The sequence below is a fragment of the Micromys minutus genome (assembly GCF_963924665.1).
Source record: "Micromys minutus genome assembly, chromosome: 12".
Classification (NCBI taxonomy): domain Eukaryota; kingdom Metazoa; phylum Chordata; class Mammalia; order Rodentia; family Muridae; genus Micromys; species Micromys minutus.
The window spans coordinates 43516085-43535189 of NC_137981.1; the positions used below are offsets into that span (position 1 = coordinate 43516085).

The following is a 19105-nucleotide window of genomic DNA, read 5'->3' on the forward strand; positions in this document are numbered from 1 at the left end:
GTTTAACAAAGTGTGATTATAAAGCAAGAGGTGTAGCTTCTAGAGTGGGCAAGAGTTTACCCAGTACATCTGCTGATAAAGCCACTGCTTATCCTATCTGCTCTTGACTCTTGTTAAATAGGACATTGGTCAAGTCATGACCAGATCCCCAACTAGACAGTCAATTTCTAGTCTTACAGGAGTGGAGAAAATATAAGACTCACTTTTCTTTTGCGTAAACAAAAGCTGCATTTTACATTTCTGAAAAGCAGTGAAGAGACCATGGAAACTAAGTCATGAACAGAACACAGAGAAAGCAGGGCAGCACCTGGAGGTCACTGGAGAGACCACGGTCATAGAACCTTCTGGGAATTTGGAGCCCCAGGTTGCCCCAGCCTGGTACAAAAGAAGTAGATTCAGAGGGGGAGGGGGCTGGGGATGTAGCACCTAGCTGCCTTCCAGCCACAGCACTACAAACCCCCAAATATAGAGAATTCAACCGTTCCCTGAGTGTTCAAAAAGAATCCATTTCAAAGAAAGATATTTGACTCACAGCTCTTGAGTGAAAATCTCCTCCTCAAGTGTGACACAAGTTTTTGCATTAAGTACAGTATAGGAAGATAAACTTGGTTTGTTTGAAAAGATTGTGAAGGAGATCATGACCCTCACAAACCCTGAAATTAGCCTGAGCCTAAATTATTTAGCCAGAATGCCTTTGATGAATGTGTGTCCAGGGAGGACCTTCAAGATTCCAGCTTGGAGGCCTTCCAGCCCAGCTGCGCAGCTCCTACTGGCGCCATTGGAAATTACAAAGACGAACCAATTTCTCCCCACATACAAACTATTCCAGGCAGGCCTGTCTCTGCCCTCACAAAGCTTTATCATCAGGTAGACATGGGCAACAAGGGCAGGAAGGAAAATAGTGGAGAGTCCCCGTGTCTTCAACAATTTGATTTGTTATTTTCTGCTATTGTTTTATAGTAGTCATATGTGTGTTGTTATAGTTTGCTTTCTGTTGCTATAAGCACCATGACCAAAAACAACTTGGAAGAGGGAGAGTTTGCTTCAGTTTATAACTCCTAAACACATAGTCCATCATCAAGAGAAGTAGGAACTCAAAGCAGAAACATGGGGGCAGACACCATAGACAAATGTTGCTTATTGGCTTGTTCTCTGGCTTACTCCCAAACGCTCAGCTCACTTTTTTGTGTGGCACAGGATCATCTGCTTAGAGATTGTGCCTCCCACAGTGGTATTAATCAGCAATCAAGACAATCTCATACAGACACAACCACAGATCTTTCTTCCCAGGTGAATCCAGGTTGTTTAAATTTAACAATAAAACTAACCAATATAATCCACCCTTTGTCAACTCGACACACTGTTAAACCATACCCAAGACTTCATGTTGATGTCTTACAGTATAACTCTAAAAGTCCCACAGTCTTTAAAAAATTCAACATTTTAAAATCTATTTAAGAATTTAACATTGCTCAATTGTGGGCTCCTTAAAAAAATAATAAAATACATAGTTTCATATTCCAAAACGAAAAAACAAAGGTACAAAAACAATCAGCTTTAAATAAAACCACAGTATAAATCCTGATTCCAACATGTGGAACTCACTCATGATCTTCTGGCCTCCCGTGGGCAGATGCAGTTCTCCCAGTGGCTGCACTCACAGGCTTAGCTCAACTCTACTTTTTCTACCACTCTTACCAGACACCCATGGCCCTGGCATTTCTTGGGGTCTCTAGTAGTGACCAAGGCTGCATCTTCACCAGAGGCCTTTCCTGGCCTCTCTTCAGTGACTCTGTGTCAGGAATGCATATCCCTTTGCCACTACCCTGCATATCACAGGCATTGCCATGCCATTTTTCTTTACCAAACAGTAACCACAGTCTTTATGTTCTGGTTTGAAGGGGATTGGTTCCTGCCAAACTCATTGGAGGCTTAATTCTCCAATATCACTTTCTTGTGAGAAGAGGGTGAGTCATGGCAGTCTTTGTGAGGATGCTAACACTGGTTCCCTAAGTGGTTTGGGTTTTATGGGAACGGATTAATTCTCAAAAAAGGAGGTTGCTAGAAAAGCAAAGCCTGATCTCTTCTGGGTCTCTCACTTCCACTCCTGCTGTAGGGCCTCCTCTGAACAGACTTGATCCTCACTGATTTTGAGCACTCCCTGACTATAGGATGTCATCCACATTGCTAGGATACAGCCAGGGGGAGCATGTGTCATGCTAGCTAGACTTTCAAGTTACCAAAACCATGAACCAACTGGATCTTTTTTCATATAAGGTTCTCAGACTCAATCATTTTCTTGGAACAACATAAAATAGACTAAGATAACTTGCCACAAAATTTTATATCTTAACTGCTAATCACGACAACATACACATAACACAAAATTTTCTATCTCAACTATTTTGCCAAAATGTTTTCATGAAAAATATTTCATGCACAGAAAAAAAATCTGATAAAAATCACATTTGAATTTAAAAATAAATCTTTACAAAGAGTTACTGTAACCTACCAAAGGTCTTAACATAATGCTGTGGTTTTAATAAGAACAGCTCCCATAGGCTCATATGTTTGAACTTGGTTCCCAGTTGGTGGAACTCTTTGGGAAGGATTAGGAGGTGTGGACTTACTGGCTGAGGTATGTCAATGGGGGTGGGGTTTGAGATTTTAAAAGCCCACCCCATTCCATTTGGCTCTCTTTCAATTCCTCATAGTTGTCTTCATTGTGTTGGCTCTCAGCTACTTCTCCGGCACCATGCCTGCCTGTGGCCATGCTCCACACAATGATGGCCATGGACTCACCCTCTGAAACTGTAAACAAGCCCCCAATTAAATGCTTTCCTTATAAATTGTCTTGGTATTTTATCACAGCGGTAGAAAAGTAATTAAGACACATAGTTATAATTTTTCTGCCCTACTGGCTTTTCACATTACTTTGAAAGCTGCTTTTTATTGGACCCATCAGCATTTTGTCCTGGAACATTCTGACTGCAGAGAAACTTCTTTAAAGAAAAAGACTGTCAGGCCCTTATCAAAGGTCTGATGATTCTGCTCAACCTTCTTTCTTACATTCTGTACTATGTTTTTAGTATCTCTGCTCCTTGAAAAATAAAATAAATGGCCCATGGGAGACTTTCAATTTTCTCTGTCTTTCAGAGAGATGAAGAGTACAAAGTTCTCAGCTGTGAAATACCTGGAAGATGGTTCAAAGGAGGTTGTTTCTGAAACACAGTCATCAGGAACTTGGACTTGTGCTTCCCAGGGGTCCATAAATGTTCCTTTATCCTCTCAGTGTGAGAGCTGACCTTTGCTCTCCTTTGCCACTCTGATTGTTCTCTTTAATATTTTATTTGAGACGAGAACTTTTCCTATGCAGTAAAAATCAATGACTTCTCTGCTTGACTTCTAGGAGCGCAATGGCCCTCTGACACCCAGGATCCTTCTAGGCTTTTCTTCCATTCTAGGGATGCATCAGGCTGTTATACATCAAGTTGCTATGGTGATGGGCACTTAAAGGGGCCAAGGAAGGAACTGCCTCACTTGCCTGTGCCACTGTGGCTGCTCCTGGCCTGAGGGTGAAATTCGGATCCCCTCTAATTTGTGGGTGGTCACATGAAAATCATGAAGTTGCAGATTCTGATCCAGGAGATTTGGATCAGACTGGAGACTCCTAAATGGATGATCTGAATGACAGGTCAGTGGCACATCAAAGACCGAGCTGAAGGCCAGCCTCTCCAGACTTCCAGGGCCCTGCACACCTGCTCAGCCCTCCCTTTTGTCACTCCTTGCACTTCCTCTTAGCATCCTGGCCCAGGACTCTCGATCTAGAAGACAGTCTGGCCTCTGACTTATACATTTCTCCCAGCAACTGTATGGTCTTTCTCAAACTTCCAGGGTCATATCGGCTTCTGAACTGAGATGGGAAATTGCTCACCTTGGTCATTTTCTTCACTCTGCTCTCCCCGCACCTATCGGGCTGGGTGGGTGGTCTTACCCACTGGGGTTATCTATGCTCTCCTTTCTTCAATATTCTATGGTTGCTTTTTAATTGTTTACCTCCTGGCAATGTGTATGCTTGGACTATGCCTTCCGCACTCTGTTTCCACAGACACTAATAAGATATACCCAAAGTATTCTCACTGGGCCACTCCTGACCATCCCAAGCCCCTGGAATCTGGGGATGTACACGTCTGTTGATATAAGGGACAGAGTGTACATTTAATACAGTGGTTCTCAATATTCCTAATGCTGTGATCCTTTAATACAGTTTCTCGTGATGTAGTGTCCCCAACCATAACATTCCTTTTGTTGCTACTTCATAAGTGTGATTTCCCTACTGCTATGAAGTATATAATATACATATCTGATATGTGGGAAATATTGTTTGCCTCATCAAAGGGGTCTCTATCCACAGGTTGAGAACCTCGGATGTAATAGATGCTAATCAATTTCTACCATCCCTGGTGTGATGGTTTGTATATGCTCGGCCCAGGGAGTGGCACTATTAGGAGGTATAGCCTTGTTGGAGGAGGTGTGTCATTGTGGATATGGGTTTTAAGACCCTCATCCTAGATGCCTGGAAGCTAGTATTCTGCCAGTAGCCTTCAGAGGAAGATGTAGAACGCTCAGGTCCTTCAGCCCCACACCTTTCTGCATGCTGCCATATTACCACCTTGATGATAATGGACTAAACCTCTGAATCTGTAGGCCAGACACAATTAAATGTCTTTTATAAAACTTGCCTTGGTCATGGTGTCTGTTCACAGCAGCAAAACCATAACTAAGACACCTGGATGCAGGTACTCTTTATATTGAACAGGATTAAGAACAAATCATCCCTTATTAGAGACCTACTGTGTGTCAGGCACTATATTAAAGACAGATTTCCTATGTTTTTACATCTTCACAAGCAAGACCCAGCAACCTGCTTAGATGGTTTGTAATTCCTAGACTGGACAATGCCCAACTAGCTCATTAGTGAATACTCCCCAAAGGTTCACTGTGGGTTCATACCTTCCCTTTATAGGAAACCCTAGCTGTGTGCTATCTGCTCTGGATCAAGTTCACATTCCAAGCATGAACATGGAAAAGACTCATCAATTTGGAGCAAAATCAGAGATGCCCTGGGGGAAAAGAGCTGTGAAATTCAGTGTAGCAATCTCTTCTGGGGCCTGAAGTCTCTTCTGTAATGGTGACACCTGACTGAGCTGTCTAACACTCAACACAGCTTCTGGGCCCTTTTGTGATTATCAGATAGTTCAGGAAACGGAGAGCCAGCCCCTGGCTCAGTGTGTGACCTGGTCACACACTTACTCTTAGCACAGAGGAGTCTGGTCTCCTGCTCTGCCCTCTGTCACCCAAGAGGACAGCTCTGTACAGTCACGCCATGTGTTCTGAGGTCACGCTATGTGTTCTGAGGCTTTGGCCATTTGTAACTTTTTATTGGTTATTTTATTTATTTATATTTCAAATGTTGTCCCCATTCCTGGTTTCCCCTCCATAAACCCCCTATTCCATCTCCTTCCTCCCTGCTTCTATGAGAGTGCTCCCCCACCCATCCACACACTCCTGCTCTGGCATTCCCCTACACTGGGGCCATCTGCAGTTTTTACAGATATTACGTTCTATTATTCAGGATTCTCACAGGTAAAACCTGGCTGTTGAGAGCAATTTTTTAAAGTCTTGTCTTTTCAATTTCAAGTCGTTTGACCATTAGAACTTAATGGGGTGGGTTTTGAGGCACAATTGTGTTCAAGTCCAGATAGGACCACAGTGAACGTGACTGTTTTTCCTGCATCTCACCTTCCACTGTCGGAGGCTGGCATCATGGACATCAGCCAGCACTGACTGACCGAGAGTGACCCAGAGTGTCCCCTACCGTTCCCCGCGTGCTCTCTCTCCACACCCCCCACATACTACCCTCAGAACCCCTTTCAAGGAACTAAAAATATCAGCGATGGAAGACAATGTACACCATGCACAGACGTCAACAAAGAGCTCCAGGTCAAAGGAGATATGTTAGTTCCATTGAGTCACTGTTCTAAAGGAGACATGTTAGTTCCATTGAGTCACTGTTCTGAAGAAAACACCTGCCCAGTTACAGGCCTGGAAATTCTAAATCTAGCCAAGTTGTCAATGGAGGGGAATGATCCCAGGAGGTGCACTCCAACTCACTGTAATTATAAGATCAAGGCACAAAGAATCTTGGAAAATGTAATTTAACGTCCTCCAAAAGCTCATGAGACATTTCCCCTCCTGACAGAAGGCTGTGTGAGGCCTCGGGTCTAACCCTAAGTCTAACAGGCAGTGTCAGTGGGTAATGAAAGTGTGTGTGGGGGGATTGTGGGGGTAGTAGGGTCGGTACACAGTGTCACTGCAGGTGTCTAGTATGTGAGTGTGACAGATACCGTGCTGGGGTAGACAGCAATAGGGCAGTCATTATGGCTGAGCACATGCTTCTGGTGTTGTGGGGCAGAAAGGAGTCAGGGGTACCTTGCCTGGGGAAGTAGTATGGAGGATTCTGTGAGTCACACTTCTTTTCCTTCTGAGTCAGGGATCAACTGGCACACAGGGCCTGGGCTGAAGGAACTATGAGCACTCTTTATCTCCTGTGGCCTTAAAAGGGGGCATTTTCATTTCTGTTCATCAACACTTCCAAAATTTCCTCAAAAAACACATCCTCTACTAGAGAATGCAGGCCCAAGAAATAAATCTTCCAGAACATTAACAAGTTTATTTCTGTCCAGCCATTGTGTGTGTGTGTGTGTGTGTGTCCAGCCAGTGTGTGTGTGTGTGTGTGTATGTGTGTGTAAACACAGGTGCACATAGAAGCCAGAGATCAGCATTGAATGTCTTTCTTAATCACTTTTCTTCTTTAATTTTGAGATGTATTTGTGATATATGTTATTGTGCATTCCAGGGCATGTGATTGTGAGTGTGGGTACATACACAACTGTTGCCTGCACAGAGGCCAGAAGATGGTGTCAGGTGACCTCTTCTATCTCTCCCTGCCTATTCCTTTGTGGTAGGTGTCCCCAATTTCTGGGTTCACGTGTTGTCAGCCAGGCTGGAAGGCAGGTCCCAGCAATCCTCCTGAGTCCAGTGGACACACTGGGGTTGGAGTCAGATGTGTGCAGGAGATGCATGGCTGGGACCCGTTGTCATGTGGGTGCTGGGGTCCACAGGATTGTCCAGGAAACACTTGTAACCATGAGTCCTCTCTGCAGTTTCCACAAAGGTTTTGAGACAGGGTCCCTTGTGGATCCTGAAGATAATCGACTGGCTAGCCAGCACCCAGGATCCTCCAAGCCCTGTCTTCTCAGTAGCTAGATTACAAAACACCCTCCTTTGGAACAGGGGATTAGAACTTAGGTCCTCCGAGAGCTTCCTTGTGTCCTGCACTGACTCCAGGAGGCTTCGCTCTGCACCCTTCGGTCTTATCAGAGAGGACCCAACAAGGTCCTTAACCTGACGGGTTAAGCTTGTGGCCACCAGAGCACATGTCTGAAAGGATTTCCACCTTTGCCCCTTGGCAGGTGTGTGATCACAGGTATGTCTCACCTGTGTATGCCTCAGTGATTATCTTCCTGGCTAGTGGAGTGGGTGAGACAGATAAAGCCAGCACATGGGTGACACACAGGAGGGGTCAACAAGTGGCAAGTACTTTCAACCAGTTCGGTTATCATGTCCTGCTAATGCACCACTTAGCATAAATGTTCTCACGCAACCCCCTCGGCAGCTCCGTGACTTGATCAGGATTGCTGGGAGAAGGTGGTGAGAGGCAGGCTGGGACCTACCCACTAGCTTCTGACTGAGGTGGGACCTTACCAGGTAGCAGTGGTACTGGGGACAAAGCCATAGTTCGAGAATCTTGCTTCCTGATGTGTACAGTTCTTTCTCCATAGTCCAGATCCTACAAAATCCAGCTCCTCTGGCCAGACAGTCAGAAACCAGTCTGGACAATGTTTTTTCTCAGGTATGCTCTGGTAGCCACACCTCCTTCCCTTCCAGCCCTTCCTTCTTCTCAGAATCCATGCCTGAGGACTCGGTGAATGTGCCAGTGAGAGGATCAGATTGGCTTGTGGGAATGTCTGTGGGTGATGCCACCCCTGGGAAGGTCGTCCTGGGTCATCTATGAAAGCAGGCCGAGCAAGCCACAGCTAGGAATCCAGTAAGCAGTGGTCCCCAGTACTCTCTGCCTTGATTTCTTCCCTCAGTGACAGTCTGTGGCTGGGATGGGTAAGCCAAAAGAACCTTCTCATCCTGAATATGCTTTTGGTGAAACTGTTCTATCACAGTCACGAAGACCAAATTCCAGTAGTCAAACACCAAACTCCAAGATCTTTACTGCAAAGCCATCTTTCTCTATGCTCCTGGTGTGTCTAAGACAGGGAGGAAGAAGGGGGACAGGGAGAGTGTCCTAAGCTTAGGGAGACTAGAAACTGCTGTCCTGACTCTACCACTTGCTGCAACACACTGGGGACTCTGAATTTTGCCAGGAAGTGTTAACTGAATGCCAACTGCCTTGAAGGGGGTAGGGGAAGCTCACAGAGAGGTTCAAGGAACCAGCATGGCCAACCCCGGGGTAGGGAAGTTGTGGGTAAACAACCTTGAGCAATAAAAGTATTAAAATAAAGAAGACATTGACCCATTAGAGAACAAATCTGGGGGAAGTGGGTTGATAGAGACTTGTTGGAGCTCAATGTACTGTATGGAAGTCTCCCAGAGTTGGGAATGTTTAAACACGGTGCAGCAGGGTGAGGAAAGGAAGATACGAATTACTCCACCGAGCTTTACAAACAACACTGGAACCGGAGCTGCCACCTTTGCTTGTCTAACCGGGTCGGATAAAAACAGAAGGAAAGGGGCCTGGGGCTTGGCAACTGCTGTGTTATAAGCCAGACACTCTCAAGTTGGCTGCTAAATACCCAACTTTGGAGTAAAGGAGGGTCAGGAGAGATGGCTCAGTGGGTCGGTGTTTGCTACATTTGCATGGGGACCTGGGCTCAGAGACTGGTGCCAAGTAATAAAGTCTGGCAGGGCCCCACACGTCTAGACCGCCAGCACCGCGAATGTGAGGCTGAAAAACGAAGGGTTGACTCGGTTTTCTAGCTGCCAACCCTGCTCCAGGGTAAGTGAGAAACTTTCAAAAGAATAAGGAAGAGACTGATAGAAGAGGACACATATATGTGTGCACATAGTACACACACACACACACACACACACACACACACACAACCACTCACACCAGGAGAAAAACTAGAGTAAAATAAGATATGTAATCAGAACTATACGGAAGTGATCCACTTCTCACTTGGGAGATAGACAAAAACCCTGGCCTAGCTGAGCTTGCTAGGCTTGTAGACTGTAGGCAAGGCCACATCCCATTTCCCTGTGGGCTCAGTTTAGGAGGCACATTCACCAAAAGCTAGAGTTTTTCTTCCTCATTTTTAATGGAAAGTCTTCAGATTTCTGCCAGCTCAGGGAAGTGGTCCCTGTGCTCCTGGCACTGAGCAGGAATGGAACTAGCTTCATTTCTCTGGTGAGCTGAAAAGGTTTATTTTGGGGGTGGGGTGGGGGTGAGGTTGGGAGGTAGTCAGTTCTTCCTGAAGCTTGCCAAGGACTTCGCTGTCACCTGCTGGCTTAGGAGTTTTTTTCTTGGTGGAATCTGGGTGGTGCTAGGCAGAGAGGAAAGCAACAGCAACCTGCCAGGAAAAGGGTCACAGAAGCCAGATGTCCCGGTCCAATATAAACATCCTTGCCCAAAGATGTTTAGGAGGCGGGTGATGGCTCTGGATGCTGGGAAGACAGAGGTCACCTCACACCTGTTAGGATGCTGTGCCCTCGGGAGATCACTCACTGACTATCTCTGTCTCTTCTTTTCACAGTTTATCCTGCCTGTCTCATCCTAAGAAACGGCTCTGTCAGTTCCAGAACACACATGTGCTCCACCTCGTTCTAGGTCTTTAGATGTTTACTGGGGAACCTCAGTTCTACGTTTAGATGTCACCTTTCTTTCTTTCTTTCTTTCTTTCTTTCTTTCTTTCTTTCTTTCTTCCTTTCTTTCCTTCTATCTATCTTTTTTTTTTAAAAAAAGAAAAGTCTAATTTCACATAAACCTGAAGACACCTTGGTTTAAACCAAGAACTTCTAAATTTCGAAAGATAGGATCTAAGTGGCAAGCGTTTTGCCTAGCCTCTGCCCTGCTGCTCACTTGCTGTCTTAATAAGTCTGAGAGTATCTTTTGCCACCCGCGCTACAGGCAGGGTTAGCAGCTCCAAAATCGCCCTTTCACTCGACTCCTCTCTCACCATTGCCTTGACCTGATTTGAGCCTCTTTAGCTCTCCCTTGAACCAAGGCAGAGGCCTCTTTGCTGGCCCACACCAGCCCTGGCTACCCCTCCCCTTGACACCCAAATCTGGTCAGGTCTCTCTCCAGATCGAGTAGCAAGATTATATCTGAACAATTCTGCTTGCACTGAAAGCCTTGAAGGTTGTCTCATGCCTTCTCTCCCTGCCAAACACCCTCGAATCCAGAATGCTGGCCTCTAGAATTCCAGAAAACACAATACCCAGGAGCCTCCTGCAGTTCCTGACCACCCCAGAAGACTAGCTCTGTGGCCACTTCTCTTCCCTAGCATCCACTTCACACTGGGACGCTCCATGCTGAAAATGTCCCACTGTCTTCACATGACTACAGTTCTGGTCTCCTAAGGAGGCTTTGTCCTTCAGTCTGTTTCTTTTAGCCTAAGTGTCTAAGTGGTAGGAGATGTTGATCTTGCCATACTAAATGAATGCATTTAGCACATTTCCCCCTCCCTTCACGTAGCTGAATGCCTGTGCAGCATGTAAGCAGGCCCCAGTAATCAAAGGCTGAGGTTGACGGCAGCCAACAGAAGGAAAGCAGATATAAAGTTGTCATCAGGCAGCTGAAAAGAATGTGTTTCCACATGCTGACAGTGGGTTCTTTGGGTGGCTTCTCAGACAGAATGGGAACATGCTGCTGTGGGAACAGCAATGTCAGCCAGCCCTCTGGTGACAGAGGCACACTGGGAGCATTTCAAGTGGGAGGTGGGGAAGGGTAGAGGTGAGGAATGGGGTTGGGGGTGGGGTGGGGAAAGGGCCTGGAAGGGAACACTGGCAGGAAACACACCTCATTCATCTGTCAGAATCAGGACAGAAAACACCCACAGGACTTCCAACTTCAAAGCACCTGACCAACTACGAAGGGACCAAGCCTGTTGGCAGAAGCCCACAGCTCCTTCCTGGTTCCTCCGGCCTCAGTGTTTGTGGGCAAACAGTATGAGCTGAACTTAAACTGTCTTTCTAGCTGTGGATACTCAAGCACCCAGAGGGAAGCCTACAATGAACTCGGACAAGGGTGCAGCTGCAGAAGGAAAAACTGCCCAGGTTAGAAGCCCGTCCCTTACCAAGGGATCTAAGGTGGTAGAGCTAAGGACTTTAAGCATTCGTAGGTGAAGAAAGGAAAGCTGCAGGAAGCAGAAGAGAAACCTTCAGCTCTTGCAGGGCCAGGAGGAGATGCCAAGTGTGGAATAACTGGACAACAAGGACTCTTAGGGCACGAAAGGACTCATGTCACCAGGAAGAGCACAGACATCCCTGGAATCCGCCAAACACCCAAGGTGGGAAAATTGCTCACTTTTCCCCTTTGCACTCCAAAAAATAAGAAAATTCAACAAGGAACTTTTTTTTTCTGATACTCCATGGCAGATAAAGTTCACTCTACACCTTCTCAAAACAGCACTCTCCAGAGAGATCTGAGCCTGGAACTCCCCTTTCCCAGGACTCATAAAGCAGTGATTTATCGGCCAGCCGTCAGAGACTCCACTGTTATCATTTTCCTGATGTAGGAACAACTGCAGGGTAGATAATGAAGAAGCAAGCTTTGTCTCCAACAGACACAGAAAATGATTCCCTCGCAATCCAAGAGGCCAAAGGAAGTGAGAGGAGACACATCTTAAGTACTAGCAACCCAACATTCGAAAGCTCATAACTGTGTGTCCATATTCTCAAACACAAAGCGAATCCACGCCCAGGTCTCCCGACTAAAATGAGGTGGTGTGGCACAGAGCACAAATGCAACCACACCCTGGGGATTTCCTTGGAAGGGTCCTCATAGGCTTTTTCCAGAGCCTCCTTGTTTATAGTCTGCCTTACCACCTCAATGAGGGCTGTGCCTGAGTTATCTCAAAACTATAAAGGTTTAATACCTCGTGCGTTTGGTGCATTTCCTGAATTCAGGGCCTTGGGCTAATCTGTTAGGTCATAAACACTAGTGGTTTCTCACTGGCAAGATCCTTTTATGTCTAAACCACATGCACCATCCCCTTGACCTAGAAAGCTTTCTTCCTGACCCACCTCTTGGATCACTTCTCTGAAGCTTGATTTCCCCATCTGTCAAAGAGTTCTTGAGAAAACTCTTCCTCCCAAAGCACAACCTCTCCCTCCTCCTCCCCTTCTTCCTCCCCTCGGCCCCTCCCTCTCCAATGTGCTTTTCTTATTGTACACTTTTTTATGGCCATTACAGCTTCTCCCATTGTCTTTGCCTTTAGACTCTAACCTGGCAAATATAATTATGCGTTTGCCTGGTTTCTTTTTTCCTCCTTTTCTTCTTCTTCTTCTTCTTCTTCTTCTTCTTCTTCTTCTTCTTCTTCTTCTTCTTCTTTTTCTTCTTCTTCTTTTTCTCCATGCAAGCAGCAAGTTTATCTATTTATTTATTTTACTCAAAGTGATTTTATTGCTTATGTAAACAACAGCAATTGAATAAAGTATTTATTTTTGATAAGAAAATAACTAAGGAATGATGTCAAGTAAGGCACAATTGAAACATTTGCATATAGAAACTGTCCTCAAAATGTTAGATTATTGTCACAGTTACTGATTGTCAGCTTAAAAAAAATTGAAATCTTAAGCTTGTCAGAAATAAAAATTTATTCTGTGGGAAATTTCCAAAAGGTAATTTTGGTTCAGAGCCATAATCCTGAGGGTAAAACTGTCCCCTGACTAAGACTAAGGTAGTACTGTGATGCTATGTGCATTCCTACTTTAGATTACTACTTTGCAAAATGCACGTATATTTTGCAAAAAAAAAAAAAAAGTGCAAACATTACCACTGCATCGTTTTTGGAAGTGCGTCTTCCAGGGTTAGTTAATAAGAGTCAACACTGGTCGTCACGGCTTGCACACACACACTTTACACTCCATCAGTGGCCACTGAGGGACTCAGCCCTGAGGCCTTAGGTAACCTGGTGTGTGTACCCATAGTTACCTCAGGGACGACTGTGCAACCGAATAGACAGCCAAACTACCAACATAAGACTTCAAACTTCGTAAAAGCATATTTTCACTAGCTCTGAAAACAAATTCAGTCGCAGATACGAGAGCATGAATTTCCACTGGTGAGGCTGGACACAAGCAGGGTGCCCGAGAACACTCAGGGTCGGTCACCTAAGTGGGAAAGGGAGGTGCAGAAGTCTGCCTGTGGTTCAAATGTGTGTAACTAATGCTCAGAGTCAATCTGTTGTGACATCCTCTGATGGTAATTTGCATTTTAGTAGCACACATTCCCAGTAAGCTTACTGGGAAACAATAAATTTACTGTGAAATGGCTTAATCAGGTAAACACACCTACTATGAGCTTGCTGAACAGAGCTCCATCCTCAGAGCCACAAGCCAGAGGATAGAGCTGGCTCCCAGGTCCTTCTTCAAGGCTTCACCCTTTAAAGAAGGGTCTTCACCCTTTAAAGAAGTTCTTTATGTTCTGGTGACACCCCTTCCTCCAACTGTAAAATTATTTTCATTGCTACTTCATAGCTGTAATTTTGCTAATGTCATGGGTTGCAATTTAAATATCTGATATGCAGGATATCTGACATACAACTCTTCTGAAAGGGTCACCGGACCTCCAAGGAGGTGACACCCCACGGCTGAGGACACCTCACAAAGTTTTAAAATTTTTATATATATTTCTTATATATATATATATATATATTTCTTGCTACAAATAAAAATGTATGTGATCAAAATGTTTCAAAGAAAAGCAGAAGGGAAATAGAAGGTAGAGACAGGATGAGCTGAGAGATCAACGTAGGCCATATACAGTCAGTCAGTCCACTGTGCCCACAAATTCTGCACACAACTCGATCTTAACTGCTGATCGAAGATACACCTTAAAATCTGTGATTATGCTGAACACGCAGCAACTGTTTTGGCTCAGTAAATAAGATAGCAGAACAAGCCCCACAGAGCATGCGCGCTCGTCGTCCTGAGATGAGAAAAGCATGGGAGGAGGTTGGGATGGTAGCTCGGTGGTCGGATGCTGGTTTTCATGGACCCGTACCCAGAACAGTCAACAACACACTCGCACAGACATACATACAAAGTAGGAGAGCTGCCGGCTGGTTCCACACGTTATGCTAGTCCGTTATTAGAATCAAATGCGTGTACTCCCCCCCCCCCCCTTTTGCTGTGTGGTCAGGCAGGTTTTTCCAAACCAGCTAGCTATTGACTGGAGACCCAGTTTTTTAGCTGAAACAAAACAAAAAACAAAAAGGTAGCTCTCTGTCCTACCTGTTGAATACTTCATTAAGCAAGCAACGTTTGAAGTGCTTCAAATGATCGATTCCATTAGGTCCTCGCGCCCTGTTTCCCCTCCCCCACTCCAAGAGACCCATTCTGCTGGGAATGAAGTAAAATGAGTCTTTTTACTGTTCTTCTAGGTCTCCCAGGGCAGCGACATTCACAGAAGCCCAAGACTGTTTTAGTCAGAGAAGGGGAATCTAAAAACTGCTGAGCCAAGAAACCTCACTGACATTTTTCTTTCCCTCAGAGGAACCCCCCAACCCCCAAGTGCGCATGATGTTTAGCAGGCTTCCCTACACTGAACAGCTCAGCCCACCCGGGCAGAACTGAATGAGCCTTTGGCTTCGGGCTTGGGATGGCTGGCCAAACTGAGTAACAGTGGTAAAGAAATCACTCCCGGGGGCCCCAGTGAGACCCCTCAGTTGCCAGCAGACCAACAACTGGGACTCTTTATCAAGCACTAGGGACTCCTAGTAGGACCAGAGGACGGACCCTGACGCGGGGTCCAGGGAGGGGGGTTCTGCACTTCTGCTTCCTCTAGGCTGCCGCTGCTGCCTGAAGAACAAACAGCCAGAAAGGCTCTGGTCCCTAACCACTGTTGTGTATTCCAGTCAAAACTTATGTTCCCCTGGGCTCAGGCCCATCCCAGGTGGAGGCGAGGATTGCAAGACTTGTTCTTGGCATCAGTAATTGCCCAAGTTTCTGCCATTGCAAAGTCATATTTCATCCTAACATGGTCAAAGGTTTCTAAGCACAAGCAATTCCTGCCCGTCCACATACTGTTTGTGGGGAGGAGGGAGGAAAAGGGAACAGGCGAAAAGGAAAGCTTGTCAGCTTGGCCAAAGAAACTTCCAAATACTACCTCTCTGCACATTCAATACATCCCTCCTACACTTCACCTTCGCGGTGGGGCAGATGGAGAGAAAACTCAAATAGAGGAAGGTGTGGAGACCAAGTCAGGAACCCTGCGCTCCCAGGGACCCACGCAGATTAAAAGCTCACCCCCAGGATAGCAGGTTTTAGGAAGGGATCACTAGCATGGTGATCAACGTACGTACAATCTCGCTAAGTGTCGCTGACCTTTGGAAGAGCCTACTAGGTGCACCCGGAGAACCAAGGTAGCACCAGAAAGCTCCGTGTTCCCGCAGATCCAGTGTCCCGGGGTCGGGGTTCTGCAAACCTCAGCCTTCCAGGTCCCAGCACCCTCCCAATCGCCGTCCCCAGCACCACGCACCAGCTGGGGTCTCCAGCCCCCGACCCCTTGAATCCCAGCTGGTGCCTGTGAGGCCACGGAGCCATGGGGACCTCGACCCTGAAGGACGGCGGGCGATGGCGGTGCGGGTCCTTACCTGCAGCGGGACGAGCAGCACGCAGAGCGCCAGCAGCGGCGCGGGCAGCTGGCGGCGCCGCCGGGCGCGCGGGGCCATGGCGCGGTGCGGGCGGGCTGGGCGAGCGGCCACTGTGGACCCGCGGTCGCCGCCGCCCTCAGCCCGCCTCGTCCCGCCCCGTGCTCCCGGCTCCGCCCGGCACCTGCCCCCGCACCGTCGCCCGGCTCCGCCAGGGGGTGCCCGAGCGTGGGCTGCCTTGGCGCGGGGCGCAGAGGGCTTCGGCATTCTACCAGTGCTTCAGACACCCGCGGGGGCTCTCTCCGGGTGACCCCAGGCGCTGAGCTTTCCGGGTACAGCCTCGCTAAGGTGGCCCTTCGCCTTCAGTGGACCCTGCCTTGTCGCCCCAGCCGAGCCCTGCCTGCAGAAGGTGCACCCCTGTAGGGGTTTCCTTGACTATAGTTTTTGGAATATAGTATCCACTGCTCTCCCAACCCTCCTTTACACAGCCCTACACTTTCCCTCATTCTGGCTGCCTCCAACACCCGCTTCCTCTTGGCTCTTCTCCGAGTCGCCGCACCTGTCTCTGCCCTTCACCCCCTCTGTCACACTCATAACAAGTTTTCCAGGTAAACACTTGTCACCATGCTTGAGGAACACCTTCACCTGAACCGCCAGGTCACCTCTTCGGATACAGAGCTAGTTTAAGGTCAGAAATGAGCGATCCTGTCGGATTAGTGGTTTCTCGTTACTGGCTTTTGGGTTTGTCTTTTTCCAAATTTCAAGTCGGTGTTGGTTACAACTTGCCTCTGTGCAGTAACAGTAAGAGGAAGAGCCTTGTCTGCAGTCAACAGAAACACAGTGTTTTCAATGTCAAGGCCAGAACCAGCTGCCCGCCGTCTTAATGATTTTCCGTCTACTTGTGAGAAAGGGTGGACTTTGTCTATTATCCCTTTCAAGTCTGTCAGTTTTTCACATCTTTGAAACTCCCTAGAGACATAGCGATGTAGAATTATGTCTTCTCAGTAAATTGACCCTTTCTCATTACCAGATGCCCGTCTTGATCCAAGATAAAAATTTCACATTCTGGTCTACTTTACATTAATGTGTAGCCACGTCGTCTTTCTTATGAATGCTATTTAAGTAGTATATCTGATCCTTTCACGTGTAAGCCTGTTTAAAGCGACAGCATACAATTTGGACTGTTTCTGCCTTCCTATTGGAGCATGCACATTTAGTGATCATCATATACGGTAAATTAAAGTCTATTACCTTTCTGATTTTTTTCTTTGTGTTCCACCTTTATTCCTTTTTTTTTTTTTTTTTTTGCCATTGCATTATTTGCTTTATTGTGTGTGTTTTTTTTTTAAGTTTATTACAGTGTACAACAACAGGCTTCAGGATAACAATTCAATCTAGCTATTAGGTGACAAAGATTCTATGACAGAGAAACCAGATGTTTGACAGGTTACAGGCTAACACTTCATTCTGGTTGTTATGGCAAAGTTGTTATGACGGAATCCAGATGTTTAAGTAGGAATGGAAGAGGAGGGTCACCATCACCTCAGATGTGAAGAACAGCTTACTTTTTGCCAGATTTCTTAATTCTACCTGTGGCCAGGGGCCGAGTTCCTTCTGTTCCTCCTTTTGTTTCTGCTTGAAAGCCTTATCTTCCCCATCCATCTCCTTGGCCTGCTTCTTGGGCTGTTTCAGGGGCTTCTTTTTGCCACCTTCACAGCCAGACATGGGGCCTCCAGCCCCTCACCAGACCCTCCCATTTTTATTCTTGACTTGCTTTGTGTTGCTTTAAAACGATTTTGAAGACAGCACTTTATTTTATGCCTACCAATACAATTTTCATGTTAAGTAATAATACAATAGAATGATTTTCAGGTTACAAAACCCTCTCCTGGAAAACAGTCCTTCGGGTACTTTTAATGATTCCATTTTGTCCACCATCATGAGTCTATTTCATACATATTGTTTACACGTGCACGTGTGTGTGTGTGTGTGTGTGTGTGTGTGTGTGTGTGTGTGTTACGTTCATGTGCATGTTGGAGGCCTGAGGTCAACGTTGAGTGTCTTCCTTAATAACTTCTCCATCTTAAAGGATCTTTCACCAAACCTAGACCTTGCCAATTCTGCTAGACTGGCTGTCCAGGGAGCCCCGGGGATGCTTCCAACTCCTCAAAATACTTGCTTGACTTTTACATTATCGGCTGTATGGTTCACCACCCAGTTGGTTTTATGTTTTCTGGAACCTAATCTGTGCATGTTGCCTTAAAAAGTTAAAAATCATTTGGAGAAGCAAGTCTATGTATAAAAACTTAACATATCAACACACAGAGGGGGGATGCACAAACTGTTTATTATAGCATTCTGATAAAACCACACAAAGGGGGGAAATGTGGATTTCTTTAGAGAAAGGTTTGGCAATACCACGCTCTTCCATGGTTTGAATATTTTAAAGCCTCACATGTTTTTTGGAAAGAGATGTTCGTATAGTCATTAAGAGAAGCAACTTGCCACTCAGTTCCACATGCTTGTCAACAGGCACACAGGGTTTTACTCACAGCAGTGAAGAGCATTTCTGGAAGGCCAACAGCAGCAAGTGTGGAAGCACTCAGTCAGTTTGTCCCCCGTCGCAGACTGGAGAGGACCTCTACAGCTCACACAGAAGGGCTCAGAAAAGCTCAGAACCTGTCTACAGACTCTGGGCAGCAAACGGCAGAACTGCCTCATTCAGAAGCAAATTTTTTAATATCAGCTGAGTTGCACAGTGGGGGAAAAAAGGGAGAAAGTTATCACTTTATTGTTGACGTTTTAGAAGTGCAGATGCTCCTTGACTATAGGCATGGTTACGTGAAGATGAACTCCCAAGCTGAAATAATCCAGGCTGGATGTCATAGGTCAGAACACAGGGCACCGCAGACTGCTGGCTGTTTCCCATCTTGCTCCCAGTTGAGTGGGAGCTATGGTGCAGCTGCTGCCTAGAACAGTGAGAGAAGAGTGCACCGTGCATTGTGGGTCAGGAGGAGGATCAGGATCCAACATCCTCTGAGTGCTTTTGATGGATGCTATGACTCTTAAGCCATAGCAAAGCTGGAAAAGTGGAGTTTATTCTCCTGACTATTCTAAGTCAGGAGCCAACTGAACTTTCAATGAGGGAAAAGCTGTTT

The 19105-nt window shown here is 46.2% G+C and overlaps 1 protein-coding gene across 1 annotated transcript in view; it reads right to left on the bottom strand.

Moving 5' to 3' along the window:
* Positions 1 to 16055, bottom strand: part of TNFRSF11A (TNF receptor superfamily member 11a) — a 59922-nt gene extending 43867 nt beyond the window's left edge. Inside the window, exon 1 of the mRNA XM_080926854.1 lies at positions 15951 to 16055. Within this exon, the coding sequence (XP_080782980.1) occupies positions 15951 to 16028 (78 nt within the window). The 5' untranslated portion in view covers positions 16029 to 16055. The remainder of the gene's footprint in view (positions 1 to 15950) is intronic.
* Between the last annotated feature and the right edge of the window lie 3050 nt (positions 16056 to 19105).